General features: G+C 44.4%; 1 protein-coding gene and 1 pseudogene across 1 annotated transcript; one reads left to right on the top strand and one right to left on the bottom strand.

Annotated features, from left to right (window-relative positions):
• Nucleotides 1-927: 927 nt before the first annotated feature.
• Nucleotides 928-21,808, bottom strand: LOC121546465 (leucine-rich repeat-containing protein 47-like). The gene is made up of 8 exons (XM_041857736.1): nucleotides 21,768-21,808; nucleotides 21,026-21,593; nucleotides 19,874-20,341; nucleotides 15,478-15,594; nucleotides 11,681-11,796; nucleotides 5,443-5,545; nucleotides 3,975-4,064; nucleotides 928-1,419 (listed from the first exon to the last, which is right to left on the bottom strand). The coding sequence occupies exons 1-8, from the start codon at nucleotides 21,806-21,808 to the stop codon at nucleotides 1,198-1,200; spliced, it is 1,725 nt and encodes a 574-aa protein (XP_041713670.1). The 3' UTR covers nucleotides 928-1,197.
• Nucleotides 21,809-22,317: 509 nt separating this feature from the next.
• The window catches only part of LOC121546464, an 85,747-nt pseudogene continuing 80,760 nt past the window's right edge, over nucleotides 22,318-27,304 (top strand).

Below are 27,304 nucleotides of genomic sequence, written 5' to 3'. Positions count from 1 at the left end.
AAAAGTCAACGGGTGTGAATACTTTGTGAAGGCACTATCTATTTCCGTAGTTTAAAAAAAAGATTGTACTATAGGGCTTGTTTTGTAAGCCTACTCAACTGTATATCAAGGCCATGTGGCTTCAATATTTTTATGAAAGGACATAGGGAATACTAATAGTAATAAAAAAGCTGTTGAAAATATGTTGATTTCCTGTGTTATTCCACAAACATTGTCTGTTAAATATGCTGTCAAACTACCCAGGCTTGCTTCTTCTTTACTCTGTAAGTACTTTTCATAGTTCCAATGAATGTGTGGCCTTAAATGGAAATTTGCATCTTGTGTTGAGTAGTCCGACTCTGTCCTTGATGCATTGGACACCTAACTGCAACTCTTGCTATTATTTTATACTATGTATGTATCTTTGAGACGCATCTCTTTACACACTCTCCCAACCCTTACTGGACACTTGATATGTAACAGTACCCCCGTGCTTTTCTAGTTAACCTGTAAATTCCCAAGCTGTTTTACAACTCAGTCAAATGGCCGTGCACCATGCATGCGCATTAACTGACCATGGAGGCATTTCTGAAACCATCTTTTAGGGGTTTCCTGTGTTATTGAGGCCAAACACGTTTCTACGCAGAACATAGCACTGGCTTTCAACATGTGCAATAAATAAACACATAACCACTGCTGCCTTCAAAGTTCAATTTATTTTAGAGATCTTTTAAATATTAGACATTATACACATTCCCTGCCCTTAACTAATTAAAGAAGGGAATGGAAAAAGGTTTTACACTTGTTTCAATTGTCATTAATTATGTCTACACTCCACTGACCACAGGCTTGCTACAGGCTTATACAGTTATTGTACATGTCAAAAATAATAATAATCTTAAACAAACAAGTTGCCTTTAGTGTGAAACAATATAAAAGTATAAAAAACATATTTTAAGTTGGGTAGGTAGTTTAATTATTCTATACCTTAATACAGCAGAAGCTGTTTGTAAGTGCCAAATAATAATCAAGAATATTAAGCAAGGCTTATAATACACTATTTCCATGTTTGAGAAATTAGTGGCTGTAATTGGTATTGCTACAAAAGGGAACCCGGCAAACCAAACACATTGAACATTGGCATCTCATATACAGTATTGTGATTTTAACTGTGGGAGACTGCAGTTGTATAAATCCAAAGGCGCAACTGTTGCGCAACTACCAGATGACGTTCAGGTTGCCGACGTCGGTGGAGAGGTCAGTTTTGGACGGGTAGACAACCTTGAGGTTGCCGTCAGGGTCCACGGTGCGAACCTGCTGGATGACCAGCTCTCCTGTGGTGGTACCATCTGAGGCGATGTCTGGGGGTGCGTCTGACTCCCACTCTGATCCAGCCTCCTCTCTGTGCTCCAACGTGAACTTGTTCAGCTCCACCATTTTCTGAGAAGGGAACAGAGACAGATGTGTTAATTGCTGACCATTGGGACAATGTGGTTGAGGTCTATTTGAGGAAGGAACTATGTGGAAAGGAACTCCTAGAGCCCTCAAATTCAACTCTGGACCTCGAAGCCAGTTCCACTTTTTTTAATTGTTTCCGTCTAATCAGGGACTGATGTAGACCTGGGACACCAGGTGTGTGCAATCAATTATCAGGTAGAAAAGAAAACCAGTAGGCTCCGGGGTAAGAATTGAATACCCCTGCCATAGAGGATGGTTGTTGAACTGAGATTTAAAGGGTGGATTGAAATCTGTACACATTAAATAGAAAAACAAAATAGATAATAAACTCAGCAAAAAAAGAAACGTCCCTTTTTCAGGACCCTGTCTTTCAAAGATAATTCGTAAAAATCCAAATAACTTCACAGATCTTCATTGTAAAGGGTTTAAACACTGTTTGCCATGCTTGTTCAATGAACCATAAACAATGAATGAAAATGCACCTGTGGAACGGTCGTTAAGACACTAACAGCTTACAGACGGTAGGCAACTAAGGTCACAGTTATGAAAACTTAGGACACTAAAGAGGCCTTTCTACTGACCCACAAGAAAGATGCCCAGGGTCCCTGCTCATCTGCGTGAACGTGCCTTAGGCATGCTGCAAGGAGGCATGAGGACTGCAGATGTGGCCAGGGCAATAAATTGCAATGTCCGTACTGTGAGACGCCTAAGACAGCGCTACAGGGAGACAGGACGAACAGCTGATCGTCCTCGCAGTGGCAGACCACGTGTAACAACACCTGCACAGGATCGGTACATCCGAACATCACACCTGCGGGACAGGTACAGGATGGCAACAATAACTGCCCGAGTTACACCAGGAATGCACAATCCCTCCATCAGTGCTCAGACTGTCCGCAATAGGCTGGGAGAGGCTGGACTGAGGGCTTGTAGGCCTGTTGTAAGGCAGGTCCTCACCAGACATCACCAGCAACAACATCGCCTATGGGCACAAACCCACTGTCGCTGGACCAGACAGGACTGGCTAAATGTGCTCTTCACTGACGAGTCGCGGTTTTGTCTCACCAGGGGTGATGGTCGGATTCGCGTTTATCGTTGAAGGAATGAGCGTTACACCGAGGAATGTACTCTGGAGCGGGATCGATTTGGAGGTGGAGGGTCCATCATGGTCTGGGGCGGTGTGTCACAGCATCATCGGACTGAGCTTATTGTCATTGCAGGCAATCTCAACGCTGTGCGTTACAGGGAAGACATCCTCCTCCCTCATGTGGTACCCTTCCTGCAGGCTCATCCTGACGTGACCCTCCAGCATGACAATGCCACCAGCCATACTGCTCGTTCTGTGCGTGATTTCCTGCATGACAGGAATGTCAGTGTTCTGCCATGGCCATCGAAGAGCCCGGATCTCAATCCCATTGAGTACGTCTGGGACCTGTTGGATCGGAGGGTGAGGGCTAGGGCCATTCACCCCAGAAATGTCAGGGAACTTGCAGGTGCCTTGATGGAAGAGTGGGGTAACATCTCACAGCAAGAACTGGCAAATCTGGAGCATTCCATGAGGAGGAGATGCACTGTTATGTTAATACAAATATTTACACGTTAAGTTTGTTGAAAATAAACGCAGTTGACAGTGAGGATGTTTCTTTTTTTGCTGAGTTCATGTATAACCTCAAAGTCTTTACATTACATTTAATTTCTTACAACATTTTGTTTTTCTATTTACACACAATTAAATGTGTATGGTGGCAAATTGGGTTGAAGGTTTTCTAAACTTCTCACAAACTTGCCCTGCTCAACTAATGTTTGTTGACACAGTAAAATATTCAGGGGGAGATATACGATCTGTCAGTGAGATTGTGGAAATATAAGACAAGCACTCCCAGAGCAGGAAGTCGCATCTCAACAGTGCAACCTCTCAAGAGTTTTTTTTTACCTTTCAAGTCACATTCCCCTCCAAATGCCCTCTATACCAGTCAATTCAATTATTATTATTATATATTTTTAAACCTTTATTTAACTAGGCAAGTCCCAAACTCTCATGACCTGTCCTTCAATCCTTCCATCACCTTCAATCACCACACAAAATCGAAAATGTACCCTCCCTAAACAATGGTTATTCTAGAATAGGAATTAGAGTGTGGATTACATCCTTCTCTGCTGCTGTGTGTACCGGTGGGTGTGAGGCACGCAGGCAGCTCTAGGCTTGCAGCCGTATTGTGAGCAGTATGTTTAGGCGGTGGCATCGTACACCGCCGGGCCAGTCACGCCAGGCCGATGAGCTCACTTATTCCACTGGGGACCAGAGGGGCCAGGGTGCAGATGTCAAAACAGCATGACACCCTGAGACTGAGCATGACACCTGATGAGACTTTTCTGCTCTCGCCAATTGCCACCGTGTGTGTCTGACTGATGCATTTATGTGCAAATGTTGTTTAACTCATGCAATCAAAGGCAGTTTGTGTTATGTATGTGCTTTGCAATGTAGGATTCAGCCCTACTGTATGTCTCTTTGTATACAGGGAAAGAGATGAGCTTACCACTATGAGGGCATCCATCACGTCTTTACAGATCTGCAGGCTGGTAGAACTGGTAACTTCTAAGAACAGCTCCTTAGTCGTCTTCCTGATCTAGAATACGGGTCAAAGGTACAGTACATTACTTGTATGTAATTTTGTCTACAGCTAAAGCAGCTAACTATATTTAATTATCAAATAAATTAAATATGTAAAGATATATGAACATGTATTTCAGTCCATCATTACTTTAAGACATGAAGGTCAGTCAATCCGGAACATTTCAAGAACTTTGAAGGTTTCTTCAAGTGCAGTCGCAAAAAACATCAAGCGCTATGATGAAACTGGCTCTCATGAGGACCGCCACAGGAATGGAAGACCCAGAGTTACCTCTGCTGCAGAGGATAAGTTCATTAGAGTTACCAGCCTCAGAAATTGCAGCCCAAATAAATGCTTCACAGAGTTCAAGTCACAGACACAGACACATCTCAACATCAACTGTTCAGACTGTGTGAATCAGGCCTTCATGGTCGAATTGCTGCAAAGAAACCACTACTAAAGGACACCAATAATAAGAAGAGACTTGTTTGGGCCAAGAAACACGAGCAATGGACATTAGACTGGTGGAAATGTGTCCTTTGGTCTGGAGTCCAAACTGGAGATTTCTGGTTCCAACCGCCTTGGCTTTGTGAGACGCGGTGTGGGTGAACGGATGATCTCTGCATGTGTAGTTCCCACCGTAAAGCATGGAGGTGGAGGTGTTATGGTGTAGGGGTGCTTTGCTGGTGACACTGTCTGTGATTTATTTAGAATTCAAGGCACACTTAACCAGCATGGCTACCACAGTATTCTGCAGCGATATGCCATCCCATCTGGTTTGGGCTTAGTGGGACTATCATTTGTTTTTCAACAGGACAATGACCCAACATACCTCCAGGCTGTGTAAGGGCTATTTTACCAAGAAGGAGAGTGATGGAGTGCTGCATGAGATGACCTGGCCTCCACAATCCCCCGACCTCAACCCAATTGAGATGGTTTGGGATGAGTCGGTCCGCAGAGTGAAGGAAAAGCAGCCAACAAGTGCTCAGCATATGTGGGAACTCCTTCAAGACTGTTGGAAAAGCATTCCAGGTGAAGCTGGATGAGAGAATGCCAAGAGTGTGCAAAGCTGTCATCAAGGCAAAGGGTGGCTATTTGAAGAATCTCAAATATAAAATATATTTGGATTTGTTTAACACTTTTTTGGTTAATACATGATTCCATATGTGTTATTTCATAGTTTTGACGTCTTCACTATTATTCTACAATGTAGAAAATAGTAAAAATAAAGAAAAACCCTGGAATGAGTAGGAGTGTCCAAATTTCTGACTAGTACTGTATATATATATTTTTTTACATATATAATTTTAAAATAAGAAAATCCAGGAGTGCTGTAGCACCCTCAGCACCCCTACTTCCCGCGGCTATGCTCGCTCACACACACACACTCAACCTTGGTTTTCTCGCTGTTGGTGATTGGTGGAAATGAGATCACATGATCCTCTGCATCCACCAGACATGGGTAGAGTTCTTTTCCATCAAGAAGCTGCAGGTATCTGAGTAAAAGAAAAAAGTCAGGTAACTTATGCTGAGAAACAGTGGCTAAAGTTGAATAATTGCCCTCATGCCAACGATGGCTACAATAGCCAATATAACCCTTTCATAACAGCATATTGTCAGTATAAGGTCCACACCCATACTCATGGTGCAGCTTGAAACCAGATTAAAGTGACAGTGGTTTGTGCTTTTGGAAAAATGCCCAAAATACCATAGCATGTTATTTACAAGTTGTTTACTTACTGTAAGTCAACCTTACCTTTTACCATATCTAATCTTATTTACTTTATCTAACTGAACCTTGTAAATAACGTAAACTCTGTCACTTTTCTACATCAGGTCAATATCTTTATAGAAAATGGGTAGACAAAACTCATCTGGGCTCAACCAAGGCACTTCCTGAAAACAGTCCACAAATTCCCATACACATACAGAATAAAGGAGTCAAAGTCTATTTACTTCAACATGTTTCAGTTTCAAAGCCTTGTGGTGCCCTCATGTGTTGAATTGGCAACCTAATAATTTCCCTGTTTTGAGCTCTTGAAACTAAGGAATTGCTTGATAAAAGCAATATACTGCTAAAAAAAATAAAGGGAACACTTAAACAACACAATGTAACTCCAAGTCAATCACACTTCTGTGAAATCAAACTGTCCAGTTAGGAAGCAACACTGATTGACAATAAATGTCACATGCTGTTGTGCAAATGGAATAGACAACAGGTGGAAATTATAGGCAATTAGCAAGACACCCCCAATAAAGAAGTGGTTCTGCAGGTGGTTTTCCACTTTAATTTTGAGGGTGACTCCAAATCCAGACCTCCATGGGTTGATACATTTGATTTCCATTGATAATTTTTGTGTGGTTTTGTTGTCAGCACATTCAACTATGTAAAGAAAAAAGTATTTAATAAGATTATTTCATTCATTCAGATCTAGGATGTGTTGTTTAAGTGTTCCGTTTTTTTTTTGAGCAGTGTATTATCGAGTAGGAAACCATACCAACATACTGTAAATGGAAAATGAAATAATAGTAATTAATTTATTACTACATCGTAACATTTAAGAAGACCGGCATCAACCCAAAGAGGCCACTTTTTGTGAATTACTTTTTTGCCACCTCCCTTTAATAAAGACAAAAAATTATGGGCATCAGGGCAACTGCAGCTTTGGCGATTCTATATCATTCTCCAGAAGTGTGCATTTTAATATTTCCTGTCAATCATTGGCTGTATAGAGTTTCCATCATTGTTAAATCCATGACAGGAAGTCTGCAAATGTGCACTTCGGGAGTAGGGCTGTTGCGGTGACCATATTACCGCCCCACCAGCAGTCATGACCACTGTAAAATTCCATGTGAACGCACAGTAATCTTCTCTTATGCACTCTGGACATGCGTTGGTAGTACCCAACTCGCTAATGACCATCACGTCGCTAATGGTCTGGTACTCAATGCTCGATTGTCCCTCTAACCACTCTGAGATCAATGCAAATGCATTCGAAAATCACATCAAACACTTATTTTAAAACTCACCTCACTGGGATCAATCAATTTGAAGAAAGAAGTTGAAAACATGGTCGTTGTGGATGTTGTTTCAAAGTCTAACACAACAAAAATGACAGCGCTTGCTAAGGTGATTAATTCAACACCCATATGCATATTACAGTTTATGCATACGCATAGACCTATTTATGAGCCCAAGCCCAAAAAACACCCTGAATTAAAATAATGATTGTGCCGTTATAAAATACATAGACTACTGCATATTACGCACGTCAGAAAAACATGTCTTTGGTACATAATTGGTCTAGCCTATACTCCAAAATTAAACAAATTCTAGTAATCGCATTTGAGTGTGGACTGTATTATTATGCATACTTATGCTACGCTCCAAACTTTCTATCCATGAGTCTGGGAGAGAACGCATAGGCCTAGGTGATGCGGTTTGTTCATTGATTGTGCAGGGCGGCTTACAGAGTTAACCGACAATTATAGTGAATTTGTATTTGATTTTGAATAGCCTAGTAATAGGGCATTTTTTTTATTTTCATAATAATAGGCCGACACTACCTTTAGCTACAGAATATCTCGCCACCGTGTGTTTCCATCTCCTCCTTATTCCTTTCTCAAGCGCTCAGAGAGAGGGGCTGTCAACAGTTTAATGAAATATGTTTTGTTGTAAAAACAGATTTCACTTCGTTTCACAAATTAAGCACTGGGTAACTGTAGGAACAGGGTTGGCGAGCCCATGGCATACAGAGTTTGGGCGGAATATCACCTGTCGCGCAGCGAGGCTGCATGCTCCTCAAACAGTGGTTGATGGAGTGAAATAAGTGTTCTTATAAGCCCAGACATTTCTATATGCAATCCCGTGTGAAAGAAGAGTTGACGGTTGCCACTAAAAAGATGAGGATCCCCGCTGCTACTATATTTATTTCTCATCTGCTCATATTAAGCACATGCTCTGCTATAAAAACGGAGTAGCCTTCCCGGCATGATTGAAAAACAAACCAGCGGGAAAGCGGCCTCCATTCGCTTTTCTAGTGCCTACGGATGACATGTCTTTTTTTTCCCCTGCCCCTGTTCCTTCCCATTTGATAATGGCCATTCTAAATCAAAACTAGATTAAATTGAGAATAGTCAAATGGATGAAAATATGATCACTTGGAGAACAACAGTGTGTGCAGCCTGAGGCAAGTAACAGAGCGCAAGCTTTTTTTTGTGACTTTCTCAAATCATCGATAGCCTATAGTCACATCATGCAGCCCATATATGTTTTGATTTCTAAGACATTCTAAGGTTTGTATCATTCACAACTAAATTAGCCAAATAACTAAATCTAGCGTATAGGACCTGTTTCAAATGATCACTTTTACACTACACATAACCACTTCACATGCGCACTACGGAATGGGTAACATAGCCTTTCTATTTTTATTGAGCTAAGTTCAATTATATTATTCTTACTATAAAATCATATAGTATAAAATAATGGCACAGGAATTATAAGCATAGTTTGTCTGCTAAACTAACAAGTATACGGCCTATGGCATGGCGCATAGCCAGATAACATACAGTAGGCCAACTCATATTCTGTTCTTCTGAAATACATTTTCTTCATATCATGTTTCTTTAGACTTGCCTAAAATAAATAATGGATTTATTGTGATGGTGTACAGTGGGGAAAAAATGTATTTAGTCAGCCACCAATTGTGCAAGTTCTCCCACTTAAAAAGATGAGAGAGGCCTGTAATTTTCATCATAGGTACACGTCAACTATGACAGACAAATTGAGAAACAAAAATCCAGAAAATCACATTGTAGGATTTTTAATGAATTTATTTGCAAATTATGGTGGAAAATAAGTATTTTGTCACCTACAAACAAGCAAGATTTCTGGCTCTCACAGACCTGTAACTTCTTCTTTAAGAGGCTCCTCTGTCCTCCACTCGTTACCTGTATTAATGGCACCTGTTTGAACTTGTTATCAGTATAAAAGACACCTGTCCACAACCTCAAACAGTCACACTCCAAACTCCACTATGGCCAAGACCAAAGAGCTGTCAAAGGACACCAGAAACAAAATTGTAGACCTGCACCAGGCTGGGAAGACTGAATCTGCAATAGGTAAGCAGCTTGGTTTGAAGAAATCAACTGTGGGAGCAATTATTAGGAAATGGAAGACATACAAGACCACTGATAATCTCCCTCGATCTGGGGCTCCACGCAAGATCTCACACCGTGGGGTCAAAATGATCACAAGAACGGTGAGCAAAAATCCCAGAACCACACGGGGGGGACCTAGTGAATGACCTGCAGAGAGCTGGGACCAAAGTAACAAAGCCTACCATCAGTAACACACTACGCCGCCAGGGACTCAAATCCTGCAGTGCCAGACGTGTCCCCCTGCTTAAGCCAGTACATGTCCAGGCCCGTCTGAAGTTTGCTAGAGTGCATTTGGATGATCCAGAAGAGGATTGGGAGAATGTCATATGGTCAGATGAAACCAAAATAGAACTTTTTGGTAAAAACTCAACTCGTCGTGTTTGGAGGACAAAGAATGCTGAGTTGCATCCAAAGAACACCATACCTACTGTGAAGCATGGGGGTGGAAACATCATGCTTTGGGGCTGTTTTTCTGCAAAGGGACCAGGACGACTGATCCGTGTAAAGGAAAGAATGAATGGGGCCATGTATCGTGAGATTTTGAGTGAAAACCTCCTTCCATCAGCAAGGGCATTGAAGATGAAACGTGGCTGGGTCTTTCAGCATGACAATGATCCCAAACACACCGCCCGGGCAACGAAGGAGTGGCTTCCTAAGAAGCATTTCAAGGTCCTGGAGTGGCCTAGCCAGTCTCCAGATCTCAACCCCATAGAAAATCTTTGGAGGGAGTTGAAAGTCTGTGTTGCCCAGCGACAGCCCCAAAACATCACTGCTCTAGAGGAGATCTGCATGGAGGAATGGGCCAAAATACCAGCAAGACTTACAGAAAATGTTTGACCTGTGTCATTGCCAACAAAGGGTATATAACAAAGTATTGAGAAACTTTTGTTATGGACCAAATACTTATTTTCCACCATAATTTGCAAATAAATTCATTAAAAATCCTACAATGTGATTTTCTGGATTTTTTTTTCTCATTTTGTCTGTCATAGTTGACGTGTACCTATGATAAAAATTACAGGCCTCTCTCATCTTTTTAAGTGGGAGAACTTGCACAATTGGTGGCTGACTAAATACTTTTTTTCCCCACTGTATATTCAATTTTTATTTATTCAACTTTTTTAAATGTAGATGTTCCAAAGACGCGCATCAGCGGCTTGTATGCAGCTTGTATGCGTGGAGGCCTGGAGTTGCTAAACGTGTTTATGTTAATTAACGATCAATTACCATTAATCGGCAGACTTTTGTAGGACAGTAACCGGCTGACAAAATGTCATGACCGCCACAGCCCTATAGAGCCCCACAGCGGAGGTATTATAATACCCACAAAGCCTAGCGGTCAAACAGGGAAATGGTTCCAACCGTTTTTTCCACCATTAATTTTTCCCCATAGAGGATTTTAGAAACACTTAAAAAATTGTGTTTCGTCTAGGCTTACACTGGCATGACGTTTTGATAACCATGTAAATCTCTCGGACAAGTTGACTTTTATCAATATATTTGGCTCTCCAGCCGACGCTCCACATACTTTTGTATAAATAGTGTAGCTAGTTACCTGTAAAATCGCATAAACAAACTGCACTATCAATATAGGAGTCTACAATCTCACCATGTTTTTATTTAGTTCTGTCCTTGAGCTGTTCTTGTCTATTAAAGGGATACTTCGGAATTTTGGCAATGAGTTTGAAGGAAGTTGCCAATTAGAGCATGGGTATCTACCATAGACTTCCAGTTTTGCACTAATGCTAGTTAGCATTGGCTCACGAAACTACCTCTAACTTCCTTCATACTGGACACAGAGACATAAAAATGGTATCCACAAGTTCATCTGACTCTGGGGAAGTACGTAAAGGTCTCATTGACAAAATCCCGAAGTATCCATTTAATGTTCTATATTATGTAACGTTTCAAGTTTTGTATGGACCCCAGGAAGAGTAGGTAGTGCTTTTGCAACAGCTAATGGGGATCCAAACAAAATATCAAATACGAAATATTAAATCTGCAGATTGATGTGCCTCGCAGAGTGGAGTCTGACATTCGCAACGGCACCATGCAATCCACCCTGGACTGAAGAGGCAGACAAATAGGACAAATGTGGTGGAACCTCTGTTAAATTACACATTTCTCGAGGTAGGAATTTCGCAAAAAAAGGATCAATGGCTCATTCGAGAGAAGACAACATCCCGTGTTATGACATCACCCAGTATTGAAATCTGACATGTATGATAGACGTTTCCGCGATCTAAAAGTCGTATTCCTATTAACTTCCAGTGTTGTGAGAGTGGCTTTATTGCAACACTACATCATACCGGCCGAATTTCTGCCTGCTTGAATGGCAATAGTTCAGATACACATGAAAACATGAAATGACCCCGGGAATCAATAGAACATTGTTCAGAGATGCACAAAAACAATATAACATTCAAAATGGGTGAATCTTTCCTTTAAAGACGGGTGTTAATTCTCACTTGTGGAGACCTGACACATTCTGCCTCTTCCTCTGTTTCCTCTGGTCCTCTGCCTCCAGCTGCAACTGCCTCATCAGCTCCACCGCAGTCATCTCCTTACAGCCCAGGGGGACTATCTAGTAAACAACAGTTTATGAGAGAGTTTATGAGAGTTGTGCTACTTTCAAAATATGATTTGCTTGCTTGAATGACCGTGAATGGGACCGAAATGCATTGACACAAACCTGAATGCAGATTTTGAATACAATGATTTGCCAAGAGTTACAGGCAACAACTAGCAACAATGTTGTGTGTTCAACAATGCACAGTGGTCTAAGGCACTGCATCGCAGTGCTAACTGTGCCACTAGAGATCCTGGTTCGAATCCAGGCTCTGTCGCAGCCGGCCGCGACCGGGAGACTCATGGGCGGCGCACAATTGGCCCAGCGTCGTCCAGGGTAGGGGAGGGAATGGCCGGCAGGGATGTAGCTCAGTTGATAGAGCATGGCGTTTGCAACGCCAGGGTTGTGGGTTCGATTCCCACGGGGGGCCAGTATAAAAAAAAATATGTATTCACTAACTGTAAGTCGCTCTGGATAAGAGCGTCTGCTAAATGACTAAAATGTAAATGTAAATGTTATATTGTGTTTAAACTGTTGCGGTGAAGACATATGCAGGTCTTTCAATAAGACTGATGACACTATTAACTGGTGGTGCGTTGCCTGGCTTTGGCATAACATATGGATAAAAGGATAATGTATTATTAAGAATGGAATAATGTGATGGCTCACAACTGCTGATTAGACTGTCCTTCAAAATACTGGATTCTACTCAAGAAAACGGAGTTACCATGTCCAATAGAGAATCAGCCTTCTCCAGAGACCTTTATGAGACTGTCTGCATAAACTACTTGAACAAAGACATTGGACAAGGTCCTGAGAAATGTCATCATAAACCAATCAAATGCAAAGAGTAGAAATACATAGCTAAATAGCTCAATAAGTTAATTGAAGTAAATGTGTCAGAGGAGTGCTTTCAATTCCATCTCAGAGCGAGTTAACTTTCAATTCCATCTCAGAGCGAGTTAACTTGAGTATTTGTGGGTGTCTAACATGGTATGAGAAAAATGTCATGCAATGTTGGGTCATACTGTCACACCCTGGCTCTGGGGACTCTATATGTTGAGCCAGGGTGTGTAGATTCTATGTGTTCTTGTTCTGTGTTGTATATTCTATGTGTTCTAGTTCTATGTTGGCCAGTATGGTTCTCAATCAGAGGCAACGAGTGTCAGCTGTGGCTGGTTGTCTCTGATTGGGAACCACATTTAAACAGGCTGTTTTCCCACAATAGTTGTGGGATCTTGTTCCGTTTGGTTTGTTCCGTGTTGGTTGTGTTAAACCTAGGACTTCACGTGTCGTTATCGTTTGTTGTTTTGTTATTATTATCACTAAAGATAATAAAATATGTTTGCTCATCACGCTGCGCCTTGGTCTACTCCGTTCAACGATCGTGACAGAAGATCCCACCACACCAGGACCAAGCAGCGTGTCCAGGAGCAGGCAGCCTGGACGTGGGAGCAGATAATGGACGGGCAGGGGTCCTGGACCTGGGAGGAAATCCAGGCCGGGATGGATCGCCGTCCATGGAAGGAGACGGTAGAGGCGCGACGGAGAGAGGAGCAACGGCCTCAACAGTGTCGTCGTCGGACAGACGAGAGGCAACCCCAAAAATTTTTTAGGGGGGGGCACACGGCATGGGCGACGGGGCAACAGGAGGCAGCTACAGGGCGTATTAGGAGGTTAGGTGAGGAGGACACCAGGTTAAGGGGGCTATTGGTGCAGAGGGTGGAGCTACTGGAGGCGATAAGGGAGAAGGTGAGAGTAGAGGCACGGCGAGAGGAACTGTGTAGGCAGCTGAGGGAGCGGAGGGTTATGACGAAACCCAGTCCCGCTCCTCACACCAAGCAAGTGGTGTGCGTCACCAGTCCGGTCCGGCCCGTTCCTGCTCCCCGCACTAAGTTAATGGTGCGCGTCGCCAGCCCGGCCCGGCCTGTTCCTGCCCCTCGCACCAAGCCTACGGTGCGCATCGCCAGCCCGGCCCGGCCTGTTCCTGCTCCCCGCACCAAGCTAATGGTGCGCGTCGCCAGCCCGGCCCGGCCTGTTCCTGCCCTTCGCACCAGGCCTCGGTGCGCGTCGCCAGCCCGGCCCGGCCTGTTCCTGCTCCCCGCACCAAGCCAATGGTGCGCGTCGCCAGCCCGGCCCGGCCTGTTCCTGCTCCCCGCACCAAGCTAATGGTGCGCGTCGCCAGCCCGGCCCGACCTGTTCCTGCTCCCCGCACCAAGCTAACGGTGCGCGTCGCCAGCCCGGCCCGGCCTGTTCCTGCCACTCGCACCAAGCCTACGGTGCGCGTCGCCAGCCCGGCCCAGCCTGTTCCTGCCACTCGCACCAAGCCTACGGTGCGCGTCGCCAGCCCGGCCCGGCCTGTTCCTGCCACTCGCACCAAGCCTAGGGTGCGCGTCGCCAGCCCGGCCCGGCCTGTTCCTGCCACTCGCACCAAGCCTAGGGTGCGCGTCGCCAGCCCGGCCCGGCCTGTTCCTGCCACTCGCACCAAGCCTACGGTGCGCGTCGCCAGCCCGGCCCGGCCTGTTCCTGCCACTCGCACCAAGCCTCACGGTGCGCGTCGCCAGCCCGGCCCGGCCTGTTCCTGCCACTCGCACCAAGCCTACGGTGCGCGTCGCCAGCCCGGCCCGGCCTGTTCCTGCCACTCGCACCAAGCCTAGGATGCGCGTCGCCAGCCCGGCCCGGCCTGTTCCTGCCACTCGCACCAATCCTACGGTGCGCGTCGCCAGCCCGGCCCGGCCTGTTCCTGCCACTCGCACCAAGCCTACGGTGCGCGTCGCCAGCCCGGCCCGGCCTGTTCCTGCCACTCGCACCAAGCCTACGGTGCGCGTCGCCAGCCCGGCCCGGCCTGTTCCTGCCACTCGCACCAAGCCTACGGTGCGCGTCGCCAGCCCGGCCCGGCCTGTTCCTGCCGCTCGCACCAAGCCAGGGGTGCGAGTCGTCAGCCCGGTACGGCCCATTCCTGCTCCACGCACCAAGCCAGGGGTGCGCATCGTCAACCCGGTCCGCCCGTTCCTGCTCCACGCACCAAGCCAGGGGGTGCGGCGTCGTCAGTCCGGGCACAACCCGTGCCTGGGTCACCGGTGCCTGGTCAGGTACCGGTCAGCTGCTCCACACCGGAGCTTAAGCAATCCGCTCCTACGATGTCCAGTCCAGCTCCAGCCAGCGGGGCCAGACCGGACCAGGGGCGCTACGGGGGATTATTTGGAGGGTGTGGGGCAAGCCCGGAGCCGGAACCGCCTCCGAGGAGGAATGCCCACCCAGCCCTCCCCTGTTTTGTTTATGTTGAGGCGCGGTCGCAGTCCGCGCCTTTGGGGGGGGGGGGGTACTGTCACACCCTGGCTCTGGGGACTCTATATGTTGAGCCAGGGTGTGTAGATTCTATGTGTTCTGGTTCTGTGTTGTATATTATATGTGTTCTAGTTCTATGTTGGCCAGTGTGGTTCTCAATCAGAGGCAACGAGTGTCAGCTGTGGTTGGTTGTCTCTGATTGGGAACCACATTTAAACAGGCTGTTTTCCCACAATAGTTGTGGGATCTTGTTCCGTTTGGTTTGTTCCGTGTTGGTTGTGTTAAACCTAGGACTTCACGTGTCGTTATCGTTTGTTGTTTTGTTATTATTATCACTAAAGATAATAAAATATGTTTGCTCATCACGCTGCGCCTTGGTCTACTCCGTTCAACGATCGTGACACATACCTTTAATATGGGAGGAAGCCTGGCATCATACATGAGAGGTCCCTTGAGTAGCTGCATGTCGTGAGTTGCAATGGTCGCAGTTGTCCTTTTACCACATAGGTCATCGTGAAGTTTGGTCTGAAACACAACAGATAAGAGAGAAAGAGTGGTGAATAATGCAAAAAATACTTATCGATCATAGGCTATTGAGGATGGTGAGCTTATGTCCATTTATGAGCTTGAGTTTATTTTGTAGCATTTTCTTAGTCTGGGTGCCATACTGCATTACCAAACTTCTAGCCTACATTGTTACCTTGCCAAATATGACTGTCCAAGACAGCAACCAGTGGCGGCTGGTGAAAAATATTCTCGGTGGGGCTGTGCCATACTTTTTTTTTCCTGTAACCATCGCGATATATTTTAACACAAACTGCAGGACAGCAGTGCTCAGTGAAACATTCAGTAATTATTTAATGCCAATATTAAAAAGTTGAGGCATTCTTACACAAAAACATATTACACAAACCCAAGCCTTTCATTTGCATTTAAAGTGAACTTTTCACCATTGGTAGTAAACAGGCAACGCAACAGGCATGCTGTCAGAACAGAGTGGAAAGTGGACAATAACATGAAATTATTATAAAGTTTATAGGAAATCTTACACTGTATAAAAGGATGTATAATATAGAAATGGATATCAAGTGGATGAACTCAAACCTTTGACTGGAAGAATAGCATACAGTATTTTATGATCATACTAAATGTGACTAATTGTTAATGTGCTCCAGAACTGCAACAATTAATTGATACAAAACAACATATATACAGTAATATTAGCAAAGACACTATTAAGACTTTCTAGAGTACCATATATAACTGGATTTTTTATGCTAAGGTCAACTATATACAAAGAAACATGCGGCCAGAGCTGCTCTGTGTGTGTGTGTCTGTCATCTTATTTGTACAGGAATTTTGCCCGTCTGTCCTTCTGAGTGGCAAACCTCTCAATGACCCTTTGATTAAAGTCAGGAATGTCCCTGACAAGTTTCTTCTCCATGGAGAGCATGGCCAGAGCGTTCAGGCGATCCTGTGTCATGCTGTTTCTCAGGAAGGTCTTGATCCTTTTCAGTGTAGAGAAGCACCTTTCTGACTCAGCAGTTGTCATGGGTGTGGTGATGAGGATCTTGAGGAGGCTGGCAGTCTCTGTGAAAGTGCTCTGAAGGTTGTTCTCCATGAAGAACTGGTACAGGGGCACTGCACCACTACAAGCCTTGAACTCACTGTTCTCATAGATGAGGGACAGTTCGGTTTTGAGCTTGGCCTTGTTCAACATGGGGTACGCCTCCACGGTTGTTTCAAGCGCTGTATCGGGGAACTTCACACTGTGTTGTGGGAACAACTCTCCGTGCAATAGTGTTGCGCTGATGAGGTGCTGGGTGAAGGAGAACCTCTCTTTGGCATGACTCAGGATGGTATCACATACCTGTAAAAGATACATCATCAGCTTTAATTTGCAATTAAGCTATTTTGATGCAAGTGATCCTGACTGACACATGCCTATGTCCAACTCAAGTATATGATTACCAAGGTGCTGATTGTTCAGGGTTTTGGCTACATACTACCAGGCCTGAAAAAAGTTCTAGGGGGAAACACTGACAATTACATCACAACTTACCTCTATAGCCAACCTCTGTTGTTCTCCTGGTCCCAGCATCCTCCGTCGCTTGATGGGCTGTTGCTGCTCGTCAGATGCGCTGTCCCCACACAAAGAGGGAATTGAGGCCCTGGGTCCAAAAAATAAAGTTTAATTTGATAACTTGCAATCAGACTTCTTAACTCACTGTAATTCCCCCTCAACACACAACCAGTGACTTTTATATATATATATATATATATATATATATATATATATATATATATATATATATAGACAGACAGACAGACAGACAGACAGACAGACAGATAGTGTGTATATACACACAAACTATGTCTAGTAACTGCTTTTAACCTGTGATGTACATAATTAACTGATGTTATTACGTTTTAAAGCCTTTTTCTATTACATTTGTGAGAGGGATGCAACATCATTTTGTTCTGCTGTGCACTTAGCAATAAAGTTAATCTTCAATAACAACTAGGCCTCTTCTAGAAATTGACCTGGTGGACACCTGAATAATTATTACAAACTGTGTAGTACTTTCCTGCATTATTATCAACGTCTGATTGTGTCTTCTCTTTCCTTTTAAAATACTAAAACAAATATAATTGTGACGGCTCTATGATAATCACTCACTTTGATGACCAGACACATTTAGGCTTTTAAACTGTTGTAAGTGAACTATTCATCTTTCTAACAACATCTTTATCAGCCAATAGTAAATATAGTTATTTACCTGATTGTTAGCATGCTGTCTGTGAACCTCTGGACAAGTGCTTTAATGAAGACAGGGTCGATGTTCCTCTTCTGCAGCTGGCTGAAAAGCATGTCCACATTTGGCATGATCTTGTGGAACAGTGCCAGGAAAAAACAGAAAGCCTCGTCTTCGAGCATCCTCACAAAGCCCCCCGCCTCTCTGACAGTCGGGGCATCAAAGTTCCCAGAGTCTCTGATGGTCTGGAAACACGTTAGGAGGTCATCCCTGTACTCGTACACAGTGTTTACAGCGCGACTGTGGAAGTTCCACCGTGTTGTGGGGAGTCTATGCGCAACCACTTCGTCAAGCATGGTGGTTCGCTTGGGAGACCTGGAGAAGAAAGCAGAAAATCCTGCAAGGTCGGAAAAGAAAGTGCCGATCCTGGGGATGCGTGAAGTAGCCTGCTGCATGATGAGGTTCAGCTGATGTGCATAGCAGTGGACGTAGTGCGCATTTTCGTACACATCCACTATTTTACGCTGCACTCCGCCGGTGGCTCCCCTCATCACACTTGCTCCGTCGTAAGCCTGGGCAATAAGTTTGGCCTTTTGTCCATGTGAGAGTATGGTGCTGAGCCTCTCCAGCAGCGCTGTAGCGATGGTGTCGGCGGTTGCGTTCTCGATCAAAATGAACTCGAAAAAACGCTCTTGGACGTTACTTTTAGCATCGATGTAGCGTATCACAAGCACCAACTGGCAGTGGGTGGAAACGTCAGTCGTCTCGTCAGCTTGAATGGCAATAAAATCAGCACTCTTTACTTCCTCCAGGATGTAATCCTTAAGCACTGACAGCATACAGTCCAACAGCTCGTTCTGTATCGTCTTTGACGTGCCCTTAAAAACGGTAGCTGTCTTCAGGTGCTCCTCCAGCACACTGTCGAGGGAGGCAACAAAATCCACTAAGCCCCGGAAAATGCCGGGGTTGTCCGAGGAGTCAGTCTCCTCGTGCCCACGCAAGGCCAACTCAAAAGCCCCACAGAACTTCACACAATCGATAATTTTGGATAGAATGTGCCTGTTTTTATCCACCTCCTCATTGTGTTTCCTCACCGCAATCCTGTGGCCGTCATCCAGCTGCGTAGCAATGTTCACCCTTCCTAATACAGCTAGCTTTACAGAGTTGTCCATGTGTGCCCTGGTGTTCTCATGTTTCTTTACCTTCTCTGACAGGTGCTTCATATCCCTCACTCCGGTACCTGTCCATGCTGAATCTGACCCCGTCGTTTTAAAAGCAAGCACGGAAAGCAAAATAAAGCATTAGCATCAGTGCACCCAGCTAGCCAAGCCTTCCTGGTGTACCAGCTACGGGAGAAGCCGCGCATATACTGCTTCCCTTTCTCGCTAGCCTGCTGTCTGATTGAGAGGTCAGGTTGATCTGGGCCCAGCTCTTTCACCCGAACTTTCTCTGACAAAGTTCTCCTCTCAAACGGATCTTGGAGGAGAGATTTCACCGAGTTAGGGTTGGGTCTTGGAGGAGTAACGTTTGCGCTCGCCATTGTCGTCTAGTAAAAATGGCGCCACTGGAGCCCGGTCCTTATTTTATCAGGGGCGAGCTTGGGGCGATAAAATAATCGCCCTCCTTGGATTCAATTAAAATCGCTGATTAGCTACATTTTATGTCATACATTCATATCTTAAATTAGCAATTGGCTTAACTGCTACGTAGACCCGCCTCCTCGGGGCACTTTCTGTATCGCCCAGAGCTGACGAGGCGTTTGACAGGCAGAGGAAAGGTTGCGAATATGATTTTCTATCATATCTTACACATATTACTGTGTGCATTCCATATTTCAAACACACAAATATTGACATACTGATGTTTTTATTATTATTATTATTATTTTTATTTATTTTTTATTTTATTTTTTTAAATAATTTTATTTAAGGGGCGGCGCCCTAGCGCCCTCTATCGGCCAGCCGCCACTGACAGCAACATAAGAGTTGGCTAATGCAGAAACAGACTGGCACCAAGGTTAACATGTTCTCATCTCAAAACAACATTACCTGAGCAGCCAGGAACCTCTTGAGCGCATTCCCGGACCTGAAGTTCATGCCTCTGACCACACAGCACACCAAGTACGGCCTCACGTCCTTCAGCTCGTTGGCCACTTTTACAGTGAACGCCCCGGGGTTGTCAGACATGTGAAGCACCTTCACCGCCAGCAGGTTCAACTTATCCACTTCATCCTCCTCCTCCTCATTCTTCTTCTTGCGCTGCTTTTTGGTCTGGGTCTTCTCTGCGTTCTGGCCCCCTTCTGCCTTATCCCCGTCGGCCTGCTTGCTGCCTTTGCTTTTCCCTCTGCCACCGGCCCGAAGGTAGTCCAGGATGGACTTAGTCTGACAACCATTGACCATCTTCTCCAGCCGCTTGTCTTTTAGTTTGTTTCCCTTGAAGTTGATCTCCTTCAGCTTGGAGCAGTTGCTCAGCTCATATGGGATGTCACTTAGCTTGTTGTTGGATAAGTCCAAAACCTGGAGAGGAACATTTCATATTTTTGTTGTCATAGTTCATGTTATTACATTCACTGTTAAATGCATGATGTTATTACATTCAACTAAGATGAATAACCAAAAAGGGCTTCATCCAGGTCTCAGTTGTCTCACCATCTGAAAGGCCTTGTGCCAGGAAAATGTCAGGTCCGTTCAATACAATGTTGATGAGTAGAGCTGAGAGGTACCTTGTCAATCATGACCATAATAATGCAGAAGGAATAGAAAATATTCAAGAATGCCTATTTTCGGTAGCAGTGCAATAAGGATAAGCATTGTAATTTTGAATTCCTTAAAGTAAGTAGCCGGCCGCGACCGGGAGACCCATGGGGCGGCGCACAATTGGCCCAGCGTCGTCCAGGGTAGGGGAGGGAATGGCCGGCAGGGACGTAGCTCAGTTGGTAGAGCATGGCGTTTGCAACGCCAGGGTTGTGGGTTCGTTTCCCACGGGGGGCCAGAATGAAAAATAAAAATAAATAATGTATGCACTCACTAACTGTAAGTCGCTCTGGATAAGAGCGTCTGCTAAATGACTAAAATGTTAAATGTAGAAGAGGTGAAAAAAGTATTATTGTCAATCAACAATGACAAGCCACCGGTGTCTGGCAGCAGCTAATGGGGATCCATAATAAATACAAATATGATCCATCTATTTTAGTCACAAACCTTTAGAGCAGAGAGCTTGTGAACATTCCCACTCAGGTCTTCAATGTAATTCTCAGAGGCGATGACAGTGCTGAGGAGATCCAGGCGATAGAAGTCATCAGGGAACCGAGTGATGCCATTTTTGGAGATGTTGATGGTGGAGAGCTTCATGCAATGGCACAGTCCATCTGGCAGTGACTCGATATTGTTGCAGCTCACGTTGAGTGTATTGAGCTCAATTAGCTGGGTTATCTCTTCAGGCAAAGCTTTCAGGTTGTTGACTGAAATGTCGAGGACTTTCAGTGACTTCAGATTTCCAATGGTTTTTGGAATAGAGGAAAGCTTATTCCTACAAACAATCAAGCTTGTAAGCGTGGTCAGATTTTTGATGTCTCCATGAATTTCTGTCAAACTCGGGCATTGGATGATTTCTAGGTAATTTAGGAGCTTGAGAGAATAGATTGTGGAACACAGCCCTCCATTCGAGGATATCTTTTCATCGATAACTGCACCTTGCAGGACCAGTTCGCGTCTCTTCTCTTTTGCGGCTTTCTCTATTTCTGGCCAATTACCTTCATCATCCATGCTGCTACACCAGACCCGGAAGAATGCAAAGTCATGCCACCCGGAAATACTTGATCACAGACTCTTTAAAACGTCTATATGCCAAATGGAAGACGCAGTGAAACATGCATCCACCAGTGGAGATAATATGCACAGCGCACGTGCAGACTGGACGCTCAAAATTAAAAACTTAATGGACCACAGTCCTTCGTGGTGAGACGATGGAGCTGCCCTGCGCATCTAAATTGGCTAGTCGTTGTGAGCGGTGCTTATAGAGATGAAATGGGCAGGCTGTATTTTAGTTTAGATATATTAGTAGTAACACCATACTTTAATACAAAATACTTTGTGGTTTTATTGTGCGTCAGTTGTGACTGTATTGATATTAATTCAACGACTTTTATAATTCTAAATAGAAAAACTGTAAATGTATCCCCCCCATTTCACATTTCAAAATGTTATGGCAGAATGATATCCCAGGTTACCTACATATCTATGCTAGCTAGCTATATGGCTCATCTGAATATTAGTGTGTCCATGCATTGTAGAGTGTAGTTAGCTAGCAAGGTTTATCCAAATCCCAGGATTAAGATTTCTGTCAGTCTTCCATGGTTCATGAGTTTAAGTAGCTAGCTAATTACAGTGTAGCCTATCTATTTGATAGTGAAAGGTGCTTCAGATAACTCCGGTGATATTCAGCAGTAGATTATGTTAATGTTTCTCCATCTTTGATAGTGTGCAGCAGCAAGATGCCCCGGAATATTGAATTCACGGTGGTCAGCTCATTCGGTCACAAAGATAACTTTAGTGCCAATGAGCTGATGGTCAATGCACCTACGGTCAATGGCTGGAGATCTGCCAGGTAGACACACACACACACACACACATAATTGTCTCGAAATTCTGCTAGCCTGAGGTAGAATACCAGAAATTAACTTAACCAAATGATGTAACAAAATGATGGGGATTAACGGTACATTTACTAGGCCTACTGATTACATATGTAATGGGAAATTGATGTAAAAATGCAACAAAACAAATCAAAGGGCAAACAATTCACAATTAAACAATTAATGTGCAAGAATTGGCGGGAGACAGCAGAGCACATTCTGGAGAGCTGAGTGCATGCATTCTGGAGAGAGCCATATCTTTACCACACATCCCTCCCCTTCTTGTTTAAACATTTTAAATTATACCCTAGACACATTATCTTAAAACATTTTAAACGCTTTTCACTGACAGCCGCAACTCAATAATCAGCCAGGCCTATTGCCACGCGAGGTGCCCAAATGCTGGCTTCCCAAATAGGTATAGGCCTATGCACTTGTGATTTGAAACAATCCACAGCTAAATGAATGTAAGAAGCTAATGATCCTCTGTGGCAAAGTCAAGCTCTCTGGTAAAGTATTTTGAATGATTTTATTTAGGCAGGAATAATTATATAATTTTGGCAAAACATTAATTTACTTTAGGTACATTTACTAATGTCTCCGCCCTAACAATGCGAGTCGTTGTTCCAAAGGCGGGAATGCAGGCGACAAGCTTAGGTCTGCATATTATGCCCATAGAAACGCATTGGGTTTATTCAGGACAGATTTTGGCGAGGGTGAGCCCTCTCGCTTCACCTTTTCCTCTCTGCTGAAACTAGCGAGCAAAACAGCGCCCCTCTTGTCTTAAATGGATCTGATGCTGTCTGGACAGAAAAAGTATGACATGCCATACTCCTTTTGTCCAGACAGCATTAGATACATGGTCAACACATACGGAGAAAGAGGGGCGCTGTTTTGCTGGCCTGGATGCTTTCTTTATCTGAGATTGATGCGCCTTTCTGTTGGTGCGCGTCTAGGTCAAATCAATTATCAATATTTCAGTATTTTATTTGGACGGGCAAGGAGTTACGGCCCTGGTACTGGTACACCGTGTATATAGCAAAGTTGTCTTTAATCATTGTGTATTTATTATTACGTGTTTTACTTTTCTGTTATTTCTCTATTTCTCTGCATTGTTGGGAGGGGCCCGTAAGTAAGCGTTTCACTGTTCGTCTACACCTGTTGTTTGCGAAGCATGTGACAAATAACATTTGATTTGATTTGATACACACGACACACATACACTTATGCTCAATCCCAAACCTGTCCCTTCCCCTCTGCCCTCCATTTGAGCGTTAACACGCACCTCTGCTATATGCACAAGTGTCCCAAAGCTGAGGGAGTGAAAATTATCTAGGGTGTAGGGGCTAATTAGACTCTCTGATAGCCACTTCGACCAAGCCAGCAAGGCTGCAGGCTCCAGAGCGAAGTGCTATCCCAACATGTACTGCGATATGTTTGGAGTTTGCGCAATTTCATACAAAATAATTGCGAGGCGTGTTTCTGATTTCGATGCTTGACACATAAAACAAATGAAATGCCTCCCAAAATAAAAGTTTAACTGTTACTGTCTTGTAAAACGACAGGGAAATGTGTTAATTTGAATTTCATGCTTGTTTTATTATTTAAATGTAGAACATGAATTGCATCATTCAAGTCAGGAGTGTGTCCCAACGTTGATGGGTTTATTGATCCCCTTGACACTCTATTGCAGGGGTGTCAAACGTCCGGCCCGCGGGCCGGATCAGGCCCGCAAACTGGTTTAATCCGGCCCGCAAGATGATTTTGAAAAAAAACACAAAAAATAAAATAAAATACAATTTTGTAAAGTATACAAATGCGCTGCAATTTTTCAATAAAATAAACTGCTGTTCCAATTGCGTCCACTGGATGGCGCAATAGCAATTGTGTTAAGCAAGCAAACTGTTTATACCGGGGCAGAGCAAGTAGGTCAAGCACGTGCAGCCAATGAGCTACTTTGTTTTGCCCGCGATATTTATTACGGCTTCTACTTTTAACATGATGTGCTTTGGCACCCTCATTGCCCCAATATGTCTCTGTCAAAAAAGAGAAAAGTGGACGCAGAGTGCAGAGTGTTCCAAGAAAAATGGTCATCCTATTTATTCACGGAATTGAATGGGAAAGCTGTATGTTTGGTGTGTTCAGAGCATGTTGCAGTGCTGAAAGAATATAACCTTCGTCGCCACTATGTGAGTCTTCATGCCGACAAATATGACAACTTTCAAGGACAGCGGAGATGAGAGAAGGTGAATGAACTGTTGGCGGGTCTGAAGAAACAGCAGTCTGTGTTTACTCACAGCCGAGACATCAGTGACGCTGCAGTGAAAGCTAGCTACCTCATTGCTAATGAAATCGCAGTGACTTCAAAACCATTTAGTGAGGGTGAATTTGTATCTGGAGCATCAGCAATTGTGGGTTCGATTACAGGCTCAAAATGTCCAGAAACAAAGAACTTTCTTCTGAAACTCGTCAGTCTATTCTTGTTCTGAGAAATGAAGGCTATTCCATGCGAGAAATTGCCAAGAAACTGAAGATCTCGTACAACGCTGGATTTGGAGGTGGAGGGTCCGTCATGGTCTGTCACAGCATCATCGGACTGAGCTTGTTGTCATTGCAGGCAATCTCAACTCTCTCTGTGCGTTACAGGGAAGACATCCTCCTCCCTCATGTGGTACCATTATATGCCATTTAGCAGACGCTTTTATCCAAAGCGACTTACAGTCATGCGTGCATACATTTTTTGTGTATGGGTGGTCCCGGGGATCGAACCCACTACCCTGGCATTACAAGCACCGTGCTCTACCAGTTGAGCTACAGAGAACCACAGGCTCATCCTGACATGACCCTCCAGCATGACAATGCCACCAGCCATACTGCTCATTCTGTGCGTGATTTCCTGCAAGACAGGAATGTCAGTGTTCTGCCACGGCCAGCGAAGAGCCCGGATCTCAATCCCAATGAGCATTTCTGGGACCTGTTGGATCGGAGGGTGAGGGCTAGGGCCATTCCCCCCAGAAATGTCAGGGAACTTGCAGGTGCCTTGGTGGAATACTGGGGTAACATCTCACAGCAAGAACTGGCAAATCTGGTGCAGTCCATGAGGAGGAGATGCACTGCAGTACTTAATGCAGCTGGTGGCCACACCAGATACTGACTGTTACTTTTGATTTTGACCCCCCTTTGTTCAGGGACACATTATTCAATTTCTGTTACTCACATGTCTGTGGTACTTGTTTAGTGTATGTCTCAGTTGTTGAATCTTGTTATGTTAATACAAATATTTACACATGTTAATTTTGCTGAAAATGAACGCAGTTGACAGTGAGAGGACGTTTCATTTTTTGCTGAGTTTATGTGTATATACAGTGGGGAGAACAAGTATTTGATACACTGCCGATTTTGCAGCTTTTCCTACTTACAAAGCATGTAGAGGTCTGTAATTTTTATCATAGGTACACGTCAACTGTGAGAGACGGAATCTAAAACAAAAATCCAGAAAATCACATTGTATGATTTTTAAGTAATTAATTTGCATTTTATTGCATGACATAAGTATTTGATCACCTACGAACCAGTAAGAATTCCGGCTCTCACAGACCTGTTAGTTTTTCTTTAAGAAGCCCTCCTGTTCTCCACTCATTACCTGTATTAACTGCACCTGTTTGAACTCGTTACCTGTATAAAAGATACCTGTCCACACACTCAATCAAACAGACTCCAACCTCTCCACAATGGCCAAGACCAGAGAGCTGTGTAAGGACATCAGGGATAAAATTGTAGACCTGCACAAGGCTGGGATGGGCTACAGGACAATAGGCAAGCAGCTTGGTGAGAAGGCAACAACTGTTGGCGCAATTATTAGAAAATGGAAGAAGTTCAAGATGACGGTCAATCACCCTCGGTCTGTGGCTCCATGCAAGATCTCACCTCGTGGGGCATCAATGATCATGAGGAAGGTGAGGGATCAGCCCAGAACTACACGGCAGGACCTGGTCAATGACCTGAAGAGAGCTGGGACCACAGTCTCAAAGAAAACCATTAGTAACGCACTACGCCGTCATGGATTAAAATCCTGCAGCAAACGCAAGGTCCCTCTGCTCAAGCCAGCGCATGTCCAGGCCCGTCTGAAGTTTGCCAATGACCATCTGGATGATCCAGAGGAGGAATGGGAGAAGGTCATGTGGTCTGATGAGACAAAAATAGAGCTTTTTGGTCTAAACTCCACTCGCCGTGTTTGGAGGAAGAAGAAGGATGAGTACAACCCCAAGAACACCATCCCAACCGTGAAGCATGGAGGTGGAGACATCATTCTTTGGGGATGCTTTTCTGCAAAGGGGACAGGACGACTGCACCGTATTGAGGGGAGGATGGATGGGGCCATGTATCGCGAGATCTTGGCCAACAACCTCCTTCCCTCAGTAAGAGCATTGAAGATGGGTCGTGGCTGGGTCTTCCAGCATGACAACAACCCGAAACACACAGCCAGGGCAACTAAGGAGTGGCTCCGTAAGAAGCATCTCAAGGTCCTGGAGTGGCCTAGCCAGTCTCCAGACCTGAACCCAATAGAAAATCTTTGGAGGGAGCTGAAAGTCCGTATTGCCCAGCGACAGCCCCGAAACCTGAAGGATCTGGAGAAGGTCTGTATGGAGGAGTGGGCCAAAATCCCTGCTGCAGTGTGTGCAAACCTGGTCAAGACCTACAGGAAACGTATGATCTCTGTAATTGCAAACAAAGGTTTCTGTACCAAATATTAAGTTCTGCTTTTCTGATGTATCAAATACTTATGTCATGCAATAAAATGCAAATTAATTACTTAAAAATCATACAATGTGATTTTCTGGATTTT

This window comes from Coregonus clupeaformis, chromosome 30 (assembly GCF_020615455.1).
Source record: "Coregonus clupeaformis isolate EN_2021a chromosome 30, ASM2061545v1, whole genome shotgun sequence".
NCBI lineage: Eukaryota > Metazoa > Chordata > Actinopteri > Salmoniformes > Salmonidae > Coregonus > Coregonus clupeaformis.
This window is presented reverse-complemented; position numbering and strand designations above follow the sequence as displayed.